This window comes from Petaurus breviceps, unplaced genomic scaffold (genome assembly GCF_028583685.1).
Source record: "Petaurus breviceps papuanus isolate PSGF00001 unplaced genomic scaffold, PetGlider_PUasm1.0 90639, whole genome shotgun sequence".
In the NCBI taxonomy this organism is placed as follows: domain Eukaryota; kingdom Metazoa; phylum Chordata; class Mammalia; order Diprotodontia; family Petauridae; genus Petaurus; species Petaurus breviceps.
Window position 1 is genome coordinate 8,158,027 of NW_027187296.1, and position 16,074 is coordinate 8,174,100.

The 16,074-nt window shown below is 42.7% G+C and overlaps 1 protein-coding gene and 1 pseudogene across 1 annotated transcript; both read right to left on the reverse strand.

The window, feature by feature from the left end:
• Nucleotides 1–1,512: 1,512 nt before the first annotated feature.
• Nucleotides 1,513–2,460, reverse strand: LOC138143383 (olfactory receptor 52K1-like). Its single transcript, XM_069064572.1, has one exon. The coding sequence runs from the start codon at nucleotides 2,458–2,460 to the stop codon at nucleotides 1,513–1,515; it is 948 nt and encodes a 315-aa protein (XP_068920673.1).
• Nucleotides 2,461–14,284: 11,824 nt separating this feature from the next.
• Nucleotides 14,285–15,653, reverse strand: LOC138143497 (olfactory receptor 52K1-like; annotated as a pseudogene).
• Nucleotides 15,654–16,074: the final 421 nt, after the last annotated feature.

Genomic DNA, 16,074 nt, shown 5'->3' on the forward strand with positions numbered 1-16,074 from the left:
TGGATTGTGGGACCCCTAACAGGCAAGTAATATAAATTATATCTGTTAGATGATGATAAAGTTAGGTGTATTCAAAACTGGTGAATGAATGAATCAAAAAGGAATCATTAATGGGTCAATATCAGTCTGGAATTGGGTCCTTAGTGAAGTGTCCAAATGCCCTTACTTCTATGCACGTCAACATTTTTATCACTGACATGGATGGTAGGCATATCAAATTAAAGTTGACACAGTTCCACTAGGGATAGTTAGCAAGTCAAATCACACAGTCAGGATCTAGAAAGATATTAACAAACTAGAAAGATTCGCTAACTCTAATGATGTACAACTGAATGAGAATAAGTATCAAGTTGTTCACTTGAATTCAAGAAAATGTGCAAATATCAACTGAGGGAGATGTAGCTGGACGTGGTCATTGGATTATCAGTTTAAAACTGGAAGGACATTTGGTTTAACCTTCTCATTGTACGTATGAGGAATCTGAGGCACAGAGAGGTTAAAAACCTTGCACAGGAAGTAATGAACAAAACCCAGGTCTTCTGAGTATAAATCCAGTGCTCTTTCCAATGAACCATAGGAAATAAAGCTGGGAGCTTTAGTAGATTATAAAGGGATGACATGGCAGGCACAAAAATTAAAGTGACTTTAAGTCAAGAATAGAAGTGTAGAGTGACAAGGATAGGTGACAATCACTTCTCACTGCTCTGGGCAGATCACATGGAGAGTCTCCCATTCAATCCTAGGTATCCTGTTTAAGGAAGGACACTGAGAAACTGCAGCTCATTTAGAGAATGGCATCCAGAATGATGAGAAGATTAAAGCCCAGGCCATACAGGAAGAGGGTGAAGGAACTGAGGACATTTAGTCTGGAGATGAAATGAATTAGAGGGATCCAATGCCTGCTATCACTTACTAAAAGTCTATTGGGATAGAAGAATAAGACTTGTTTAACTTGGCCTTACAGGATAGAAATGGGAGTAATGGGGAGAAGCAGCAGAAAGGTTTGTTGGGAAATTGGGAAAAACTTCCCAACAATTAAAGTTGTACAAAGTTGGAATGAGTTACCTCTTCTGCATGAGTGGGGATCAGGTGGAAAGCAGATAACTACTTGTTGGGGGGTGTTGTAGAGAGCACCAGCACAGGGAGAGCTGGGTCTGGATTACTTCTGAGATTCCTTCAAGCTAAGCCCTCTGTGCCTCAGATTCCTCATATGTCCACTGAGAAAGTTAAATCAAATGCCCTTCCAGTTTCAAATTGATAATCCAATGAACACATCCACCTACATTTCCCTCAGTCTATATGTGATTTTAGAGGAAGAGTTGATAACCTAAATATAATCTTGTTATTTTCTGACATCATAATCACTGTCATTCAACTCTGATTTTCTCCCAGACCTAAATAGGAAACTCAGCATGAGTCTTTTGTGAGTATTTTCTCCACTCTAGTCCCTCCCCATTGATCCCAAGGGCAATCAGACTGGAAGGTTCTTTTTGGGGGTGGGCATAGGGTGGTTTATGGCCCTGCCCTCTGGAACAACTTTGCTACATGTTGCCGGATTTCCTTGGTTCTGGCCCCATAGATGACAGGGTTGACAAGGCAGGGGATCAGCAAGTAGAAGGCACTGATCAAGTTGTGTACATCCTGAGAGGCGGTGCGGGCCACACGATACACGATCGAAGAGGACAAAGTGGAGCCATACACAGTGAAGATGACAAGCAAGTGAGATCCGCATGTGTGAAGAGCCTTGGAGCGGGCCCCACCTGAGGAGATCTTGAAGGCAGCATGGGTGATGCATGTGTAGGATGTTGCTAGGAAAAGCAGGTCCAGGATCCTATTGAAGACACGGAGGGTGAGTCCTACTGTCTTATTCAGTGAGATATCTCCACAGGACAGCTTCATTAAAGCCATGTGCTCACAGGTGAAGTGACGGATGATGTTGGAACGGCAAAAGTGAACTCTCGAGGCCAGAACCACCACGGGGACCACAATGCCCATGCTCCGGGTGGCAGCCACCCCTACCAGCCCTGTTAATACCTGGCCTGTCATGATCTCTGGATAGCGCAGTGGGTGACAGATGGCAATATAACGGTCCAGAGCCATGACCAGAAGGATGTTGCAATCAAAAGCGAGTAGAAAGTAGATGAAAAACATCTGGATAAGGCAACAAACCAAAGAGATGTGATTGAAGTGGGTGGAGAAACTGAAGAGCATAGCAGGGACCACAGTAGTGGCAGTGCAGATGTTGATGGCCAGGAGTAGGCTAATGAGTGCATACATGGGTTGGTGCAGGCTCCTCTGAGTAGTCACAATGTAGATGATTAGGCCATTGGCTGAGAGGATCACCATATAGAGACAGAAAAATGGGAGGATCAGAAGAGCCCGCGATTCCTTCAGTCCTGGGAAGCCCAATAAGAAGAAATTGGTGTAAGAGATGTTGAAGGTCACATTCCACCCTGACATCCTTGCTAGGACTGGCCAGAAAGTTCTGGGGTAGGGGGGAGGGTCCCCACGTAACTTCATCTGATATTCCTGAAGGTGAATGCAAGAAACTCAAATGTTATTGCACAAAATTTAGTAAGAGAGATCTTCAAAAAAATGGCTATTCTCTCTCCAATGGCAAATCTGCCTTTCAAACAGGTATAAATAAATTAATCAATTACTAGATGGTAGGCACTGGTCATCCCTAATGATATAAAGACAAAAACATAGTCTCTGTCCTTAAGGAGCTTAGAGTCTATTGAGAAAGATAACATGTACACATAAAAATATGTTCAAAATATATACAAAGTAAATACAAGATAATTTTTGGAGGGAGGTACTAGCAGATAAGAGGATCAGGAAAGACCTCATATAGTAGGAGACATTTGATCTCAGCCTTGAAAGAAGTTGAGCATACATAGTCAGGGGGAAAGAGGTAGTGCATTCTAGGCATAAGGGAAAGCTTTTAAAGCGACAGAGAAGATGGAGGATGGAATGTATAGTGAGAGAAATAGTAAATGCCAGTATGGATCATAGAGTATGTGCAGGGGAGAAATGTATAATAAGCCTGGAAAGATAAGCAGGATTAAGATTGTGAAGGGCTCAAAATGCCAAACAGAGGAGTTTTTATTTGACCTTAGAGGAAATAGGGAGACAACAGAGTTTCTTGAACTGAGAAAATGGTCAGACTAAAATAACTTTTCCACCTTGTGGAGAATGTGTGGAAGATTGGAGAAACTTGTAGCAGGAACACAGATTAGGAAGCTATTGAATAGTCCAGAAGAGGGGTGATCAAGATCTGAATGAGGATGGTGGATGTGCACATAGAGAGAAGGGGATAGATCATAAAATAGTAATGAGAAGAATAGCAACAATAACAGCTTACATTTATACAGAGTTTTAGGGTTTTCATGCTGCTTTTCTTACAATAGTCCTGTGAGGTAGGTAGTTTAATTTATCTCAACTTTTATACCTGAGAAATACAGATTCAGAGAGGACAAGGGAGTCGCCCATGATCCCTAGCTAGTAAGTGTATGATGGATTTGAATCTGGGTCTCCTGAATGCAAGTCCATTGCTCTATCCTCCATGTTACATCAACACTTGAAAGAGAAGAACACGTTGTCCAAGTGGGGAGGAGCCTCAGAAACCACTAGTGTAACCCACACCTGAACTGAAATCCTTGCTGCAATATCCTTGCAGATTGTCATGTAGCCAGTGCGTCAATACTTACAGTGATGGGTGACTTCCTGAGGTGGCCCATTCTACTTCTGGATAGCTCTAACAGGTAGAAAGACTTTCTCTATAAGGGGCTGACATGTCTTTCTCAAGTCCTTTCCCCCTTTCTCTGTTGTTCCCCTCCCCATGACTTCTAATTCCACCCTCTGGAGTCAAGCAAGGCAATTCGATTTCCCCATTCCCATAGAAGCCTTTCATGCTTGAAGACACTATTACACATTCCCTCTCTTTTCTTCTCCAACCTGACACCTCCACTTCTCTTCACTGACTCTTGAAAGGTAGGACTTTGAGACATTTCACCATTCTAGTTTTCTTACTTTGAACTCTCCCCAGGTCATCAATGCTCTTCCTAAAATGTGGTTCCCAGGGGCAGCTAGGTGGTTCAGTGAATAGAGCACCGGCCCTGGAGTCAGGAGGACCTGAGTTCAAATCCAGCCTCAGACGCTTAACACATACTAGCTGTGTGCTTGGACAAGTCACTTAACCCCAATTGCCCTGTCCTTCCCCCTCCAAAAAAAAAGATAAAAAATGTGGTTCCCAGAATTGAACATAATATTCCAGATGTATTCTCACCATAGCAGAGGTTTGTGCCTCATTCTAGATACTCTATTCCTTTTAGTTCAGCTCCAGATGGAATTAGTGGAAGAGAAGAGATGAAGGAATTTTCCTCTATTGTCTTGGTATTTCTACTCACATCTTGTTCTTTGAATTTTTTTCTCCCTTTCCCTTTTTCCCTGCTTTTCTGTTTTCAGTGGGAAGCTAGCCTAGAGCCACTTGTAAGAAGACAATATTGGTTCAAATTCTAGCTTTGCCACTTGCCCATCTGGCTTTGGGCAAGTTGCTTAACCTCTCTGGGCCTCTGTCCTTCATGTATGATGAGGGGGTTGGAACATATGGTGCCCTCCTACTTAGAGTCCCTTCTTATTCAAAGCTCTAATCTTAAGATTCTGTTCTATTGTTCTATTTTCTATTGGTGTCTGAGCATTTGGTTGTTCCTGTCTCCAGCCCGGATCTCTTTCCTGAGCTCTAGTCTCACATCACCAACTACCTCTTGGACATCTACAATTGAATGCCCTACAACCAGCTCAAACTCAATGTCTCCAAAACAGAACTCATCTTTTACCTCCCCCCAACCTCTCCTTTCCCCAGATGTCTTATTATTGCCTTTGTTAGAATCTTTCTTTGGGTTCTGGGGGTTCTAGACCATGGAAACAGTTGAAATTGCTTTATCTTTGGCACATAATTTCTGTTTTGGAGGGATGGAAGGGATTGGAAAAAAGGTCTAGTCATTTTTTTGGAGGGGGGGAAGGCAGGGCAATTGGGGTTAAGTGACTTGTCCAAAGTCACACAGCTAGTGTCTGAGGTTGGATTGGAACTCAGGTCTTCCTGACTCCAGGGCCAGTGCTCTATTCACTGCATGACCTAGCTGTTCCCAAAACATCTAATCTTTCCCTGGCTGGTAATGTATCATCAAAGTCCTTTGTTTTTAACTCTGAACTTTGTTCTGACTATTACTGCCAAGGGCACCATGATCCTCTCAGTTGGCTAGACTTGCAACTTTGGAGTCATACTCACTCCTCCTGTCCAATCTGTTGTCAAATCTTGTCTTCTCTTTACCCTTACTGCGTGTCTCAGTAATACATTTCCCTTCCATCTGCTCACACAATTGCCATCCTGGTGCAATTCCTTATCACTCCAAAACTTGGATTGTTGCAATAGTCTCTTAATTATTCTCTCTGCTTCGAGTGTCTCCCTACTCCAAACCATCCTGCTCTAAGCCATCAGTGATCTTCTTAAAGCTCAGGTCTGACCATGTCATCCCACTATTCAAACTCTAGCAACTTGTTATCATGGACAGCTAAGTGCCACAATGGATAGAGGGCCATGCCTGGAGTCAGGAAGACCTGAGTTCAAATACAGCCTTAGACACTTACTAGCTGGGCAATTCATTTGGGCAAACCCTGTTTGCCTCAGTTTCTTAATCTGTAGAATGAGCTGGAGAAGGAAATGGCCAATCATTTTTCTTTTCTTTGCCAAGAAAACCCCAAATGGGGTCACGAAGAGTAGCACACAATTGAAAATGACCGAACAAAAACACCTAGGATCAAATATAAAATTTCTGTTTGAAATTTAAAACTCTTCATAACCTGCTCCTTCCTGCCTTCCTATCTTCTTATAGCTTGCTTCCCTCTACACACTGTGATCTGGTGATAATGCCCTTCCTGTTGTTGCTAACATGCTACATTCCATCTTTGAACTCTGTGCCTTTTTATTGGTGGTCCCCCCTGCCTGGAATGCTCTCTCCTCTGCTTCATGCTTTCTGTGACTTCCTTTAAGATTCAACCCCAAACCCACCCTCTGTAGGACACCTTTGCTGGTCTGTCTCCTTGCACACCTTTCTCTACCTCCTCCCCCCAGCATTGAGATGACCTTCCTGTTGCCCTGCATTGATCCTGCTTGTACAGTTATTTGCATGCTATCTCCCCACTAGGTTGTGAGCTCTTGGAAGGCAAGGACCTAGTGTTTGCTGTTCTTTGTGTCCACAGGACTTAGCATATAGTCATTAGCACATGGTCAGGGCTTAATAAATGCTTGTTGACTGACTAACGTTTCCTCCCTTCTTACCTTCCTCTATCCAAAGTGATCTTATCCTCTTATGTTTTTATGTTTTGTTGAGGGGATCCAACTTTTCTCATCTCTTCCCTCATCTTTAAGGCTTAATTTAACCAAACGTGTTACAGTTTAATCGGGAAAATTATACAATAGTTCACTTGGATTCAAGAAAGAAAACTATAGAGGACCAGAAAGCTGAAGCTGGCTAACAGCAAGGATCTCAGATCTAGACCTGGAAGACCATATATCCCACTCCTTAAATTTATTGAAAAGGAAACATTTAATTCCTTCCTGCGAATTAAAGCATTGAAACTTCCTGTATCGTATATTTACTTACCCGGGGGATCCTGAATGTCACTTACTTTCTCTGGGCCTCAGTTTCCTTATGAATAAAATTAAGGGGTGAGATACAATGATCTTCTGAATCTGCGGGCTGGGCCCTCCTCAGTCTATCTTATATCTTACCATATGGGTAATTACCTACCTCTTCCACAGAGGTATTCAGACATATACACATAAACACACATCAAGCTGATATACACATTACACAGTCAGACACCAGGGCCAATTACCAAGCAGAGACATACATATTCTCACTTACCCACAGTCACACAACGAGTTGTATATATACATGGAATACACATATAGAAAGAGACCAACATGGAAGCCTATGAAAAGACACAAATGCACACACAGATGCAACCATAGACAAAGAGACAGACCCATGCCCCTGGGGTCCCATGGGGAGTAATTGGAGTGTGATCAGTTATATCTCAGTTTGAGTTCTGGAGAAAACCTCAGGCTCCCACAGCTGTCCTCATCCTACTGTAGCATGGGGACACGACAGGCATAAGACCCATTAACACTAGGAAACCCTCGAGCCTTAGGGAAGAAGAGGATGGGTTCCCCCTAAACACCTGGCTCAGGACAGACTGAAAGACAGGGGATAGGTGCCCAGGGAGATTGGAGCTTCTGTCTTCACCAGACTGTCAGATGGTGGCATTGGCAGAAAACTCTGGACTTTATCAGCTGGGAAAGCAGCCAGGATCCTCTTCCCCTTCCATTATTATCCTTCCTTCCATGGCTCTACTGTCCCAGAAGACACAAGTAGGAGTACTCAGGGAAAATTGCAGGTTGGCAGATGTTGACTCAAAGGAAAGGAAAAGTATCCCAGCAATGAGAGCAATCCATGGGTAAATGGGATTCCTCAGGAAGCAGCAGATTCCCCTACAATAGAGGTAATCAAGCAGAGGCTTCCTGGAGAGAATGTCAGGCAGAAGCTGCTGGAAAGAGGATTCCTATCTAGGCATGGCTTGGATTCAGTGACCTCTTAGGACCACTCCTGCTCTGAAAGTTTGTGATATTTGTGTAGCACTAAAACTGGAGACCTTTTGGGTAGATCAGGTATGTATGAGCAAGATCTCTGAGGGGCCTCTGGTTTCTCTACCTCAAGGATGTAACCTGGGGGAACATGTTAGCAAGGGAACTCCAGAGAGACAGGGGCTTCGGTGGCATAGGATTCAATTTCTTTCATCAGATCAGATACTTAGATTTGGAAGATTCCTCAGGTTCATATGGTACAACCTCCTTGTATAAAAGATGAGGACACTGAGACCTAGAGAGGATAAATGGGATTTAAACTTATGTTGTCTGAATTTAGAACCAGTGCTCTTTCCAGTATATCTTGTTGCTTTTTTACTAAATTGATTTCAAAGCAACTAATACTTATCAAGCTCCTATGGTGTGTAAGAGTTATTTTTTAAAAGAAATTGGGCATTGGGGCTGCAAAAATGGAAACCCCTCCTCCTGCTGTCACTCTGCCCTTCCCTTAGTCCCAAACACCACTGGCCATAGATATGTTACTCACCAGGATGGGCAGGACCCGAGACTGTGAACTGTGTTCCCCATGTAAAGGTTAAATCTTCTTGAGCTTCCCTGAGGACTCCCCCAGGAACCAATCATGGCCCTGGCTTAGCCAATCAACAGCAGCATTCTCTTGGGGGTGGTGGGTGGCTCAGGGTAAAAAGTCTGCAACTTGACCAGGCTCTATCTATGCTCTGGGTTAGCACCCTTGGGGGGAAGAAACCATGATTTGTTTTGTGGGATCATAGGATTGAGAGCTAAGAAGGGACCTTAGAGACCAACTCATACAACTCTTTCATTTTACAGATGATGGAACTGAGGGCCAGGGAAAGAAAGGCACTTGCCCAATATTGCAGATCTAGTACATAACAGAGTTTGAACCAGAGCCTAGGTTCTCTGACCCCAAATCCCACTCTCTTTCCACAACCCCCACACTGCTTCACTCTCCACGTTCAGAGAATGCAAGCAGAGCCTACACAAACCTCCAAAAGAAGGTTGTAGAGAGAATATTGGGCAAGATCTACTCTAAGGTTCTAGCTCTGAGAGCCTATGAAATGTTACAAGAGCTGTTATACCAGGTGTTCACTGATTACTTCTCCTTTCATCACCACCATTTCATTTTGGGACTTGGTTCTATCACTTCTTCAATCATTTCCTTCCTGTATTCTCCACAAACCCCAGATCATCCAATTATCTTTCCTAGGGATGTGCTCATGACAGAAAAATGCCTTTAAAAGATTCTCCTCGGTGAATTTTAATGGTGCTGCAATTTGCTAATCTAATCCTTAACCCAAATGCTTGGTTTCCACCATCCTCTCTAGTCTAGCACTCATGGGTCCTCAAATAAAAATGGTGATTCATCCACTATGAGGTTATGTTACATCATTTCAACAGGACCCTCACTACAGTGAAACAATCTTTTTAATATCTTCCTAACTGATTAATTATTTCCACTCCCCATGCTGGCTCTTCAAAACCTTTTTATCCCTCTTAAACCTCATATTTGCCTCATATTTCACTGAAGAAAACTGAAGCCATTCAGAGAGCTTCCTCTTCTTCCTTCTTCATCACCTCACATCACTCAGATGCCTTCTGCCACTCTTTCATCACTGTTACACAAAATGAGGTGATACTTCTTGACAAGGTAAATCTCCAACATACACAAGTGGTCTCACCCCATCCTGTCTTCTCCAGTAGAATGTCCCCTCCATCATTCCTAATGTCTCATTCATCTTCAATTGCTTCCTGTCTACTGGCTCCTTGTCTATTGTCTGTAAACCCACCTATGTCTTCTCCATATTCCAAAAAAGCCCTTTTTTGATCCATCCATCCTCATTAGTTATCATCCTGTATCTCTCCTTCTTTTAGTAGCTAAACTCCTAGAGAAGGCTGTCTGCAATAGAAGCCTTTATTTCTTTTCATCTCACTCTTTATAATCTGCCTTTTGAGCTCATCATTCAAGAAAGTGCTTTCTCCAAAGTTACTAATAATCTTTTAGTTGCCAAGTCTCTGTTCTCATCCTTCTTGACCTCTCAGCAGCCTTCACTATTGATCACCTCTTACTCCTTGATATTTTTTCCTTTTTAGGTTTTTATAACAACTATTCTCTCCTGGCTCTCCTATTTATCTGTCTGCTCTGTCTTTATCTACTTTGGTGGATCATCATGCAGGTCGTGTCCATTGATAGTAGGGGTCCCCCAATGTTTTTGTCCTGGGTCCTCTTTTCTTCTCCCTCTATACTGAATCTAAATAGTAACTGTTTCTATTTTGGTCAGAAGCCTTGAGGGTCTTCCCCTCCTAGTTCAATTTTTCCTTTTTTACTAAAGGGACCATCCCTCGACTCACTTCTTAGACAGGCCTATTCACTGAATGGGTGTTGCCTCACTCAAAGTGAGAACTTGAAAAGACCTTAGCTTAAAAAAGGCCAGGATCTCCCACAGCATCCTGGGCCACCTCCAGTTGTCCTGATGGACATCTGCCCACTGGACCCAGATGGTTCTGGAGGAGAAAGTGAGGCTGGTGACTTGGCATAGCCCTCCCTCACTCAAATCAAAGTCAACTGTGAGTCATGTAATCATCTCCCTGATGTCATGGTCCTCTTTGAGAACGAAGGACAAACCACAACCACACACAATACTATTTTACTTGATAATCTCATCAGTTCCTGCCATTTCAATTATCATCTTTGTGCAGATGACTTTCAACAGAGGTTATTCAGCCTTCACTTTTCTTCTAACCCCCAGTCTCTCATTCCCGACCACTTTTTAGGCATCTTGAACTATAAGCTTGAAGATATCTTAAACTTAATATGTCTAAAATATGTCTAAAACTGAACTCATACTCACCCCCAAACCATCCCTTTTCCCCTAACTTTTCTATTACATCTTGGCAGAGGGGCTAAACCAGGTTGAGGGTAACTGATAGGCCTCAAACCTGTTAGCGGGATGTCTACCCCACGCATGTGAAAACTTTCCACCATGGAATGTGTGAGTGAGAACAATTTCTTCCAATGGCTATGAAGGCAGATGAAGCAGGTGATGTACAGTGCTTAGAATTGGTCAGGCATCAACGATGCCAAGCTTATCCACTGTATCCTAGGCCATCACTAGGCATCTTGATATTTGTCTTGCCACTGGACTTCAATGACTCAGAAAGAGAGAGTGAAGCTGATGGTTTTGTTCAACTCTACCTCACTTTAATCCAATTCACACACAAGTCAAGATGTCACCAGTAATCTACCTATACCATATCAACATCCCCCCCCCCCCCCCACTTTTCTTCAATAAAATCCAGTGGCTCCCTATTACCTTCAGGATTAATTTGAAAATCTTCTGTTTAAATCCCTTAATAACTTTCTGCTACCTACTTTTCCAGTCTCCTTCAGCCTTACAAGCACAACACCCCTCCCCCCCCACACACATACTCTTGAATGCTTAGAAAAACTACAATGATAGCTTTTGCCCCTAAAAGCTCCAAATTAAAATGCATATCACATAACTATAAAATATTAAAGAAAAAACATTCACGTGCTTGTTACAAAAGCAAAACAAACATATTGGGCAGTTATTTCCTGCTTAAGGCACTATTAAAGAATTTTTAGCTTGAACCCTTTGGATCATCTTCATGTTGACTTCTAAGGTCTCTTCCTGTCCAATCAATGATCCTAGGACATTGTGTTGTATCATCAGTAGAATGTAAATTCCTTGAAGATAGGGATTTTTTTTCATTTTTTTATATTCCCCATTGACTAATACAGTGCTTCCCACAGAGTGACACTCAATAAATGCTTATTGAATTCAGACTCTCAACATTAACTAGGCGTAATGAGAGTCAAAGGGAATTTGCTCATCTCAATTACATAACAAGTAGGCCTGAAGGAGTTGTGTTAAGGGTAAAGAAAAGCAGTTTCACAGACAGGTTTGTTCTAAGGAACTTTCTTTATGCTGTCTGTATGTAGCTGTGGGTCTGAGTCACAAAAGGGATGAAGTAACCATAAGGTTATAGGTTATTCTGTAAATGCTGTCTTGTAGAGAAGCATGTACTTAGTTGTTGTAAATCAGTATATAGCTAATAGTTAGCAGTAATAAGGCAAGGGAAAACCAGCATATGGAAGAGTCGTTCAGTGTAGAACCAATAGAGGACAGCAGCAACTAAGTAGAGAAACAGAAACTTACAGCTCAATAAGAAAATTAGGCTAGCAGATGACATCAGAAGCATCAATCAACAGCTGTAGAGGGAGAGTGTTATTCCAGATGGAGTGTAGCATAAAAAGGCCAAGGTCTCCCACTGCACCTGGGGCCATCTCCCATTGTCCTAATCTATATCTTGTCACTGGGCCCAGATAGCTCTGGAGGAAAAAGTGAGGCTAGTGAGGCTTTGCACAACCTGCCTCACTAAAATCCAATTCACTTGCAAGTCATGACATAACTTTCCTGATGTTATGGTCCTCTTTGAGAACGAAGGAAAAACAACAACAACCCTAGATGAATTGTTTTTTATGCTATAAATTTTCCCTCCCCCACATATTGAGTGGGAATCTGTTAGAGAGTATGCTCTTGTATGTATGGGAAGGGGGGAGAGAATTTAAATTGAATTAAATTTAAATTGAACCCAATAGAAATTTAAAAATCAATTGTCAATCATTTATTTTTTCCCCTTCTTACTCCCTCCCTTTTCCCACTGGGGGAAAAAAAAAAAGAAACAAATAGCATGTAACAAATGTACACAGGCAAAACAAATTCCCATATTGGCCATGTGAAAATATGTATCTCATTCTGAACGCAGGCTCTATCATCTTCTGTCAGAAAGTGGATGGCATCTTTTATAATTAATCTTCTGGAATCATGGGGGATCTTTGCATTGGTCAGGGTTCTTTCAAAATTTTTCATTTTTATGTCATATCTGATAACTGTAAGTGTCCCCTAAGGCTCTGTCCTAGGCCTGCTTCTCTTTTTCTTCTACACTATTTCTCTTTTTTTTTGGGGGGGAGAGGGGGTGTAGCACCAATGCAATATTTACAGCACCCACAATCACGATAAAGACCGTGACTATAAGTATCGCATGACATTCAATCGCAAAATATACCAAACTATACAGATAGAGGATAGAACTGAAGCATTTATTTAGATACCAGAAAACCCAATCCCAAAACCAGTAAGCAGATTCCATCATAGTACCAAAGATATTCAGCCTTCTCACAAACCAATACAAGATCAATATTTACTCACAAATCTCTCTGTCTCCTTGCCTTAGTGTCCTTTCTCTCCCACCATCTGGCTAGCTCTGCCCAGCTTCCTGTGGGCTCTGCTCCACCTTCAGCATATTCCCTCCATCACAGGCTCCATGTGATTACATTCAGCCTATTAGGGGGCAGAGTTTACTTTCAAAGCAGGGGAGGTCTTCAAACTCCCTCCTAGGTCTATTAAGGGGCAGGGAAGATCTTCAAATTCCTATTCCCATTGGGGGGGGAGGAGGAAGTGAGGCAATTAGGGTTAAGTGACTTGCCCAAGGTCACACAGTTAGTAAGTGTCAAGTGTCTGAGACCAGATTTGAACTTAGGTCCTCCTGACTCCAGGATTGGTCCTCTATTCACTGTACCACCTAGCTGCCCCTCATACTATTTCTCTTGATCATAAACTACCATAGTTTCAATTTTCACTTCAATGCTGATAATTTTTAGATTTACTTATCCAGTCCTAACCTTTCTTCCAATCTCTAGTGTCACATCTCCAATTATCTATCAGATATCTTGAACTGAAGGACTTATAGATATTTTAAGCTCACCATGTCCAAAATAGAATTCATTAGCTCTGCCCCAGCCCTCCCCAGACACTCTCTCCCCTTCTGAACTTCCTCATTCCTATTGTAGGATCCTTCTGAACTCCCAGTCACATAGGCTCATATCTTTGATTCTTCTCTCTCCTTCAGTACACCAAATACAATCAGTTCCCAAGTCATGCCAGTTCTTCCTTTGCAATGTTTCTGTTATATACTCACTTATCTCCTCTGACACTGCTACCACCCTGGTACAGGCCCTCATCACTTTATATGTGGGGTATTGTAATATGCTGCTCTCTGGTCTCTCTGCCTGAAGTCTGTCTCCACTCCAATCTATGATTCAATCAGCTTCCTAACTGGTCTTCCTGAAACACAGATCTTACCAAGTCACTGCCTCTCTTCAATAAACCCCAGTGGCTCCCTATTACCTCCAGAATCAAATATAAAAAGTCATATCTTCCAAAGCTCTTCATAATCTGGCCCTTTCTGTCTTTCCAATCTTCTACTTTACTTCCCTCCATGTACTCTACCATCCAGTGATACTGGACTCCTAGTAAGACTGGTCTTTTTGCTGTTTCTTCACAAGGCCTTGTCACTATCTCCCATGCCTGAAATTCTCTCTCATCTTCTCTGAGGTTCCCTGGCTTCCTTCAAGTCCCAGCTTACACAAGAAGCCTTTCTTGATACTCCCATAATGGCAGTGCCTTCCCTCTATTGATTACCTCCACATTATCCCTTATTTATGCTATTTGTAAATGAATAAAGGAATAAAGCATTTAGTTGAAGCTTACTATTTGCAAAGCACTGCTCTCACTGCTAGAGATACAAATAGAAAAGCAAGACAATCCCTGCTCTCTGGAATAGCTTGATCAGGTATTGCCAGATCTCCTTGATTCTGGCTCCCATAGATAACAGAGTTGACAAGGCAGGGGAGTAGTAAGCAGAGAGTGTTGAGCACGTTGTGTACATCCTAGGAGGCAGTGTGGGCTGCCTGATAGATGATGGAAGAGGAAAGGGTAGAGGTATAGACAGTGAAGATGACCAGCAGATGGGAGCCACATGTGTTCAGGGCCTTGGAGCGAGCTCCACCAGAGGAGATCCGGAAGGCAGCACAGATGATGTGTGTGTAGGAGGTGCCCAAGAGCAATGTGTCTGGGACCTGAGTACAGATGCAGATTGTGAGCCCCATTGTCTTGTTGAGTGAGATGTCCCCACAGGACAGCTTCATCAGGGCCATGTGCTCACAGGTGAAGTGATAAATGATGTTGGACTGGCAGAAGCGCACTATTGAAGCCAAACCCACTGCCAGGATTACAGTGCCTATACTCTGAGGGCCAGTTTCTGACCCAGTTCATAGATGGGAAGCATCTGGTCCAGGATTTCTCCCAAGCCAGCTCCCCATGAAGGCTATATTATGTCTTAAGATTGGCTCACCATCTCTTCCTGACTTTCAGGAGTTTAGGATGTGATAACCTAGCAGTGACCCAGACATATATGCATGCAAGGGAACAAGGACGTTAAAACATATGGATGTATGTAAGTGAACAAGGACATTAAAAATTCTCTCATGGGAATCTAAGAGATAATTGCTTTACATTCATTATATAAACCCTGCTCTCTGATCAATAAATTGGAACTGCTATGACAGAACCTGCCTGGCTCGAGTCCAATCATTCCACACTCTTTGTTTCAGCCCATGCCCATTTTGATGCAGGCATCAATATTCTAAGCAGCCCTGAAGCCCACCAACCCTGCTAATATCTGCCCTGTCACAATTTCTGGGTTACACAGTAGATAGCAGATAGCAATGTAGTGGTCAAGTGCCACGACCAGGAGAATGCCACAGTAAAAGATGCCAAAGAAATAAATAGAGAACATTTGGATGAGGCAGCAGGAAAGGGAAATACCGTAGTAGCAGGTAGAGAAACTAAGGAGCGTGGTGGATGCAACAGCAATAGCAGAACAAATATGGACTCAGGAGCAGGGCAATGAGTGCATACATGGGCTGGTGTAGGCTTCTCTGGGCCACCACAGTGTAGATGACCAGGGTATTGGCTGAGAGGATCACCAAGTATATGCAAGAGAAGGGAAGGATTAGAAGGGACCAGGTTTCCTGCAGCCCTGGGAAGCCTACTAAGAAGACATCAGTATAGGAGACATTGTGGGTCTCATTCCACCCTGACATCCTTGATGGGATCAGTATCAGGGCTCAGGGGGTGGTGAGGGGAGGAGACAGTGTCCTTGGGTCCAGTTATCTTTGGACCCAGGACCAGTCTCACTGGGCTGGATAGAGGCCTTTGGCCTTCATGAATCTTTGATGTTACTGGAGGGGGAATATAAGAAAAGGAAACATTATCAGATCCAATTCAATGAGATATTCCTGAGAAATGGGAGCTTGTTCTGATCCCTAGGCTTCACAAGTGTCTCCCAAATGAAGATGACCTGAGGGAAAAATAAGTGTGGGAATATTTATTTATCCATCTTCATCAGGGACTTTCCCCACTGAATCTTGCTCTTATCTTTATCTTTTAATTTTTTGAAATAATTTTTGCTATCTTTAATTTATATATTACTTAAATTTCCTCCTGTATTCTTCTGCCTCCCTC

Coding starts and splice junctions, on each gene's coding strand:
- LOC138143383 (XM_069064572.1), bottom strand. CDS start 2,460: ATGTCAGGGTGGAATGTGACCTTCAACATCTCTTACACCAATTTCTTC.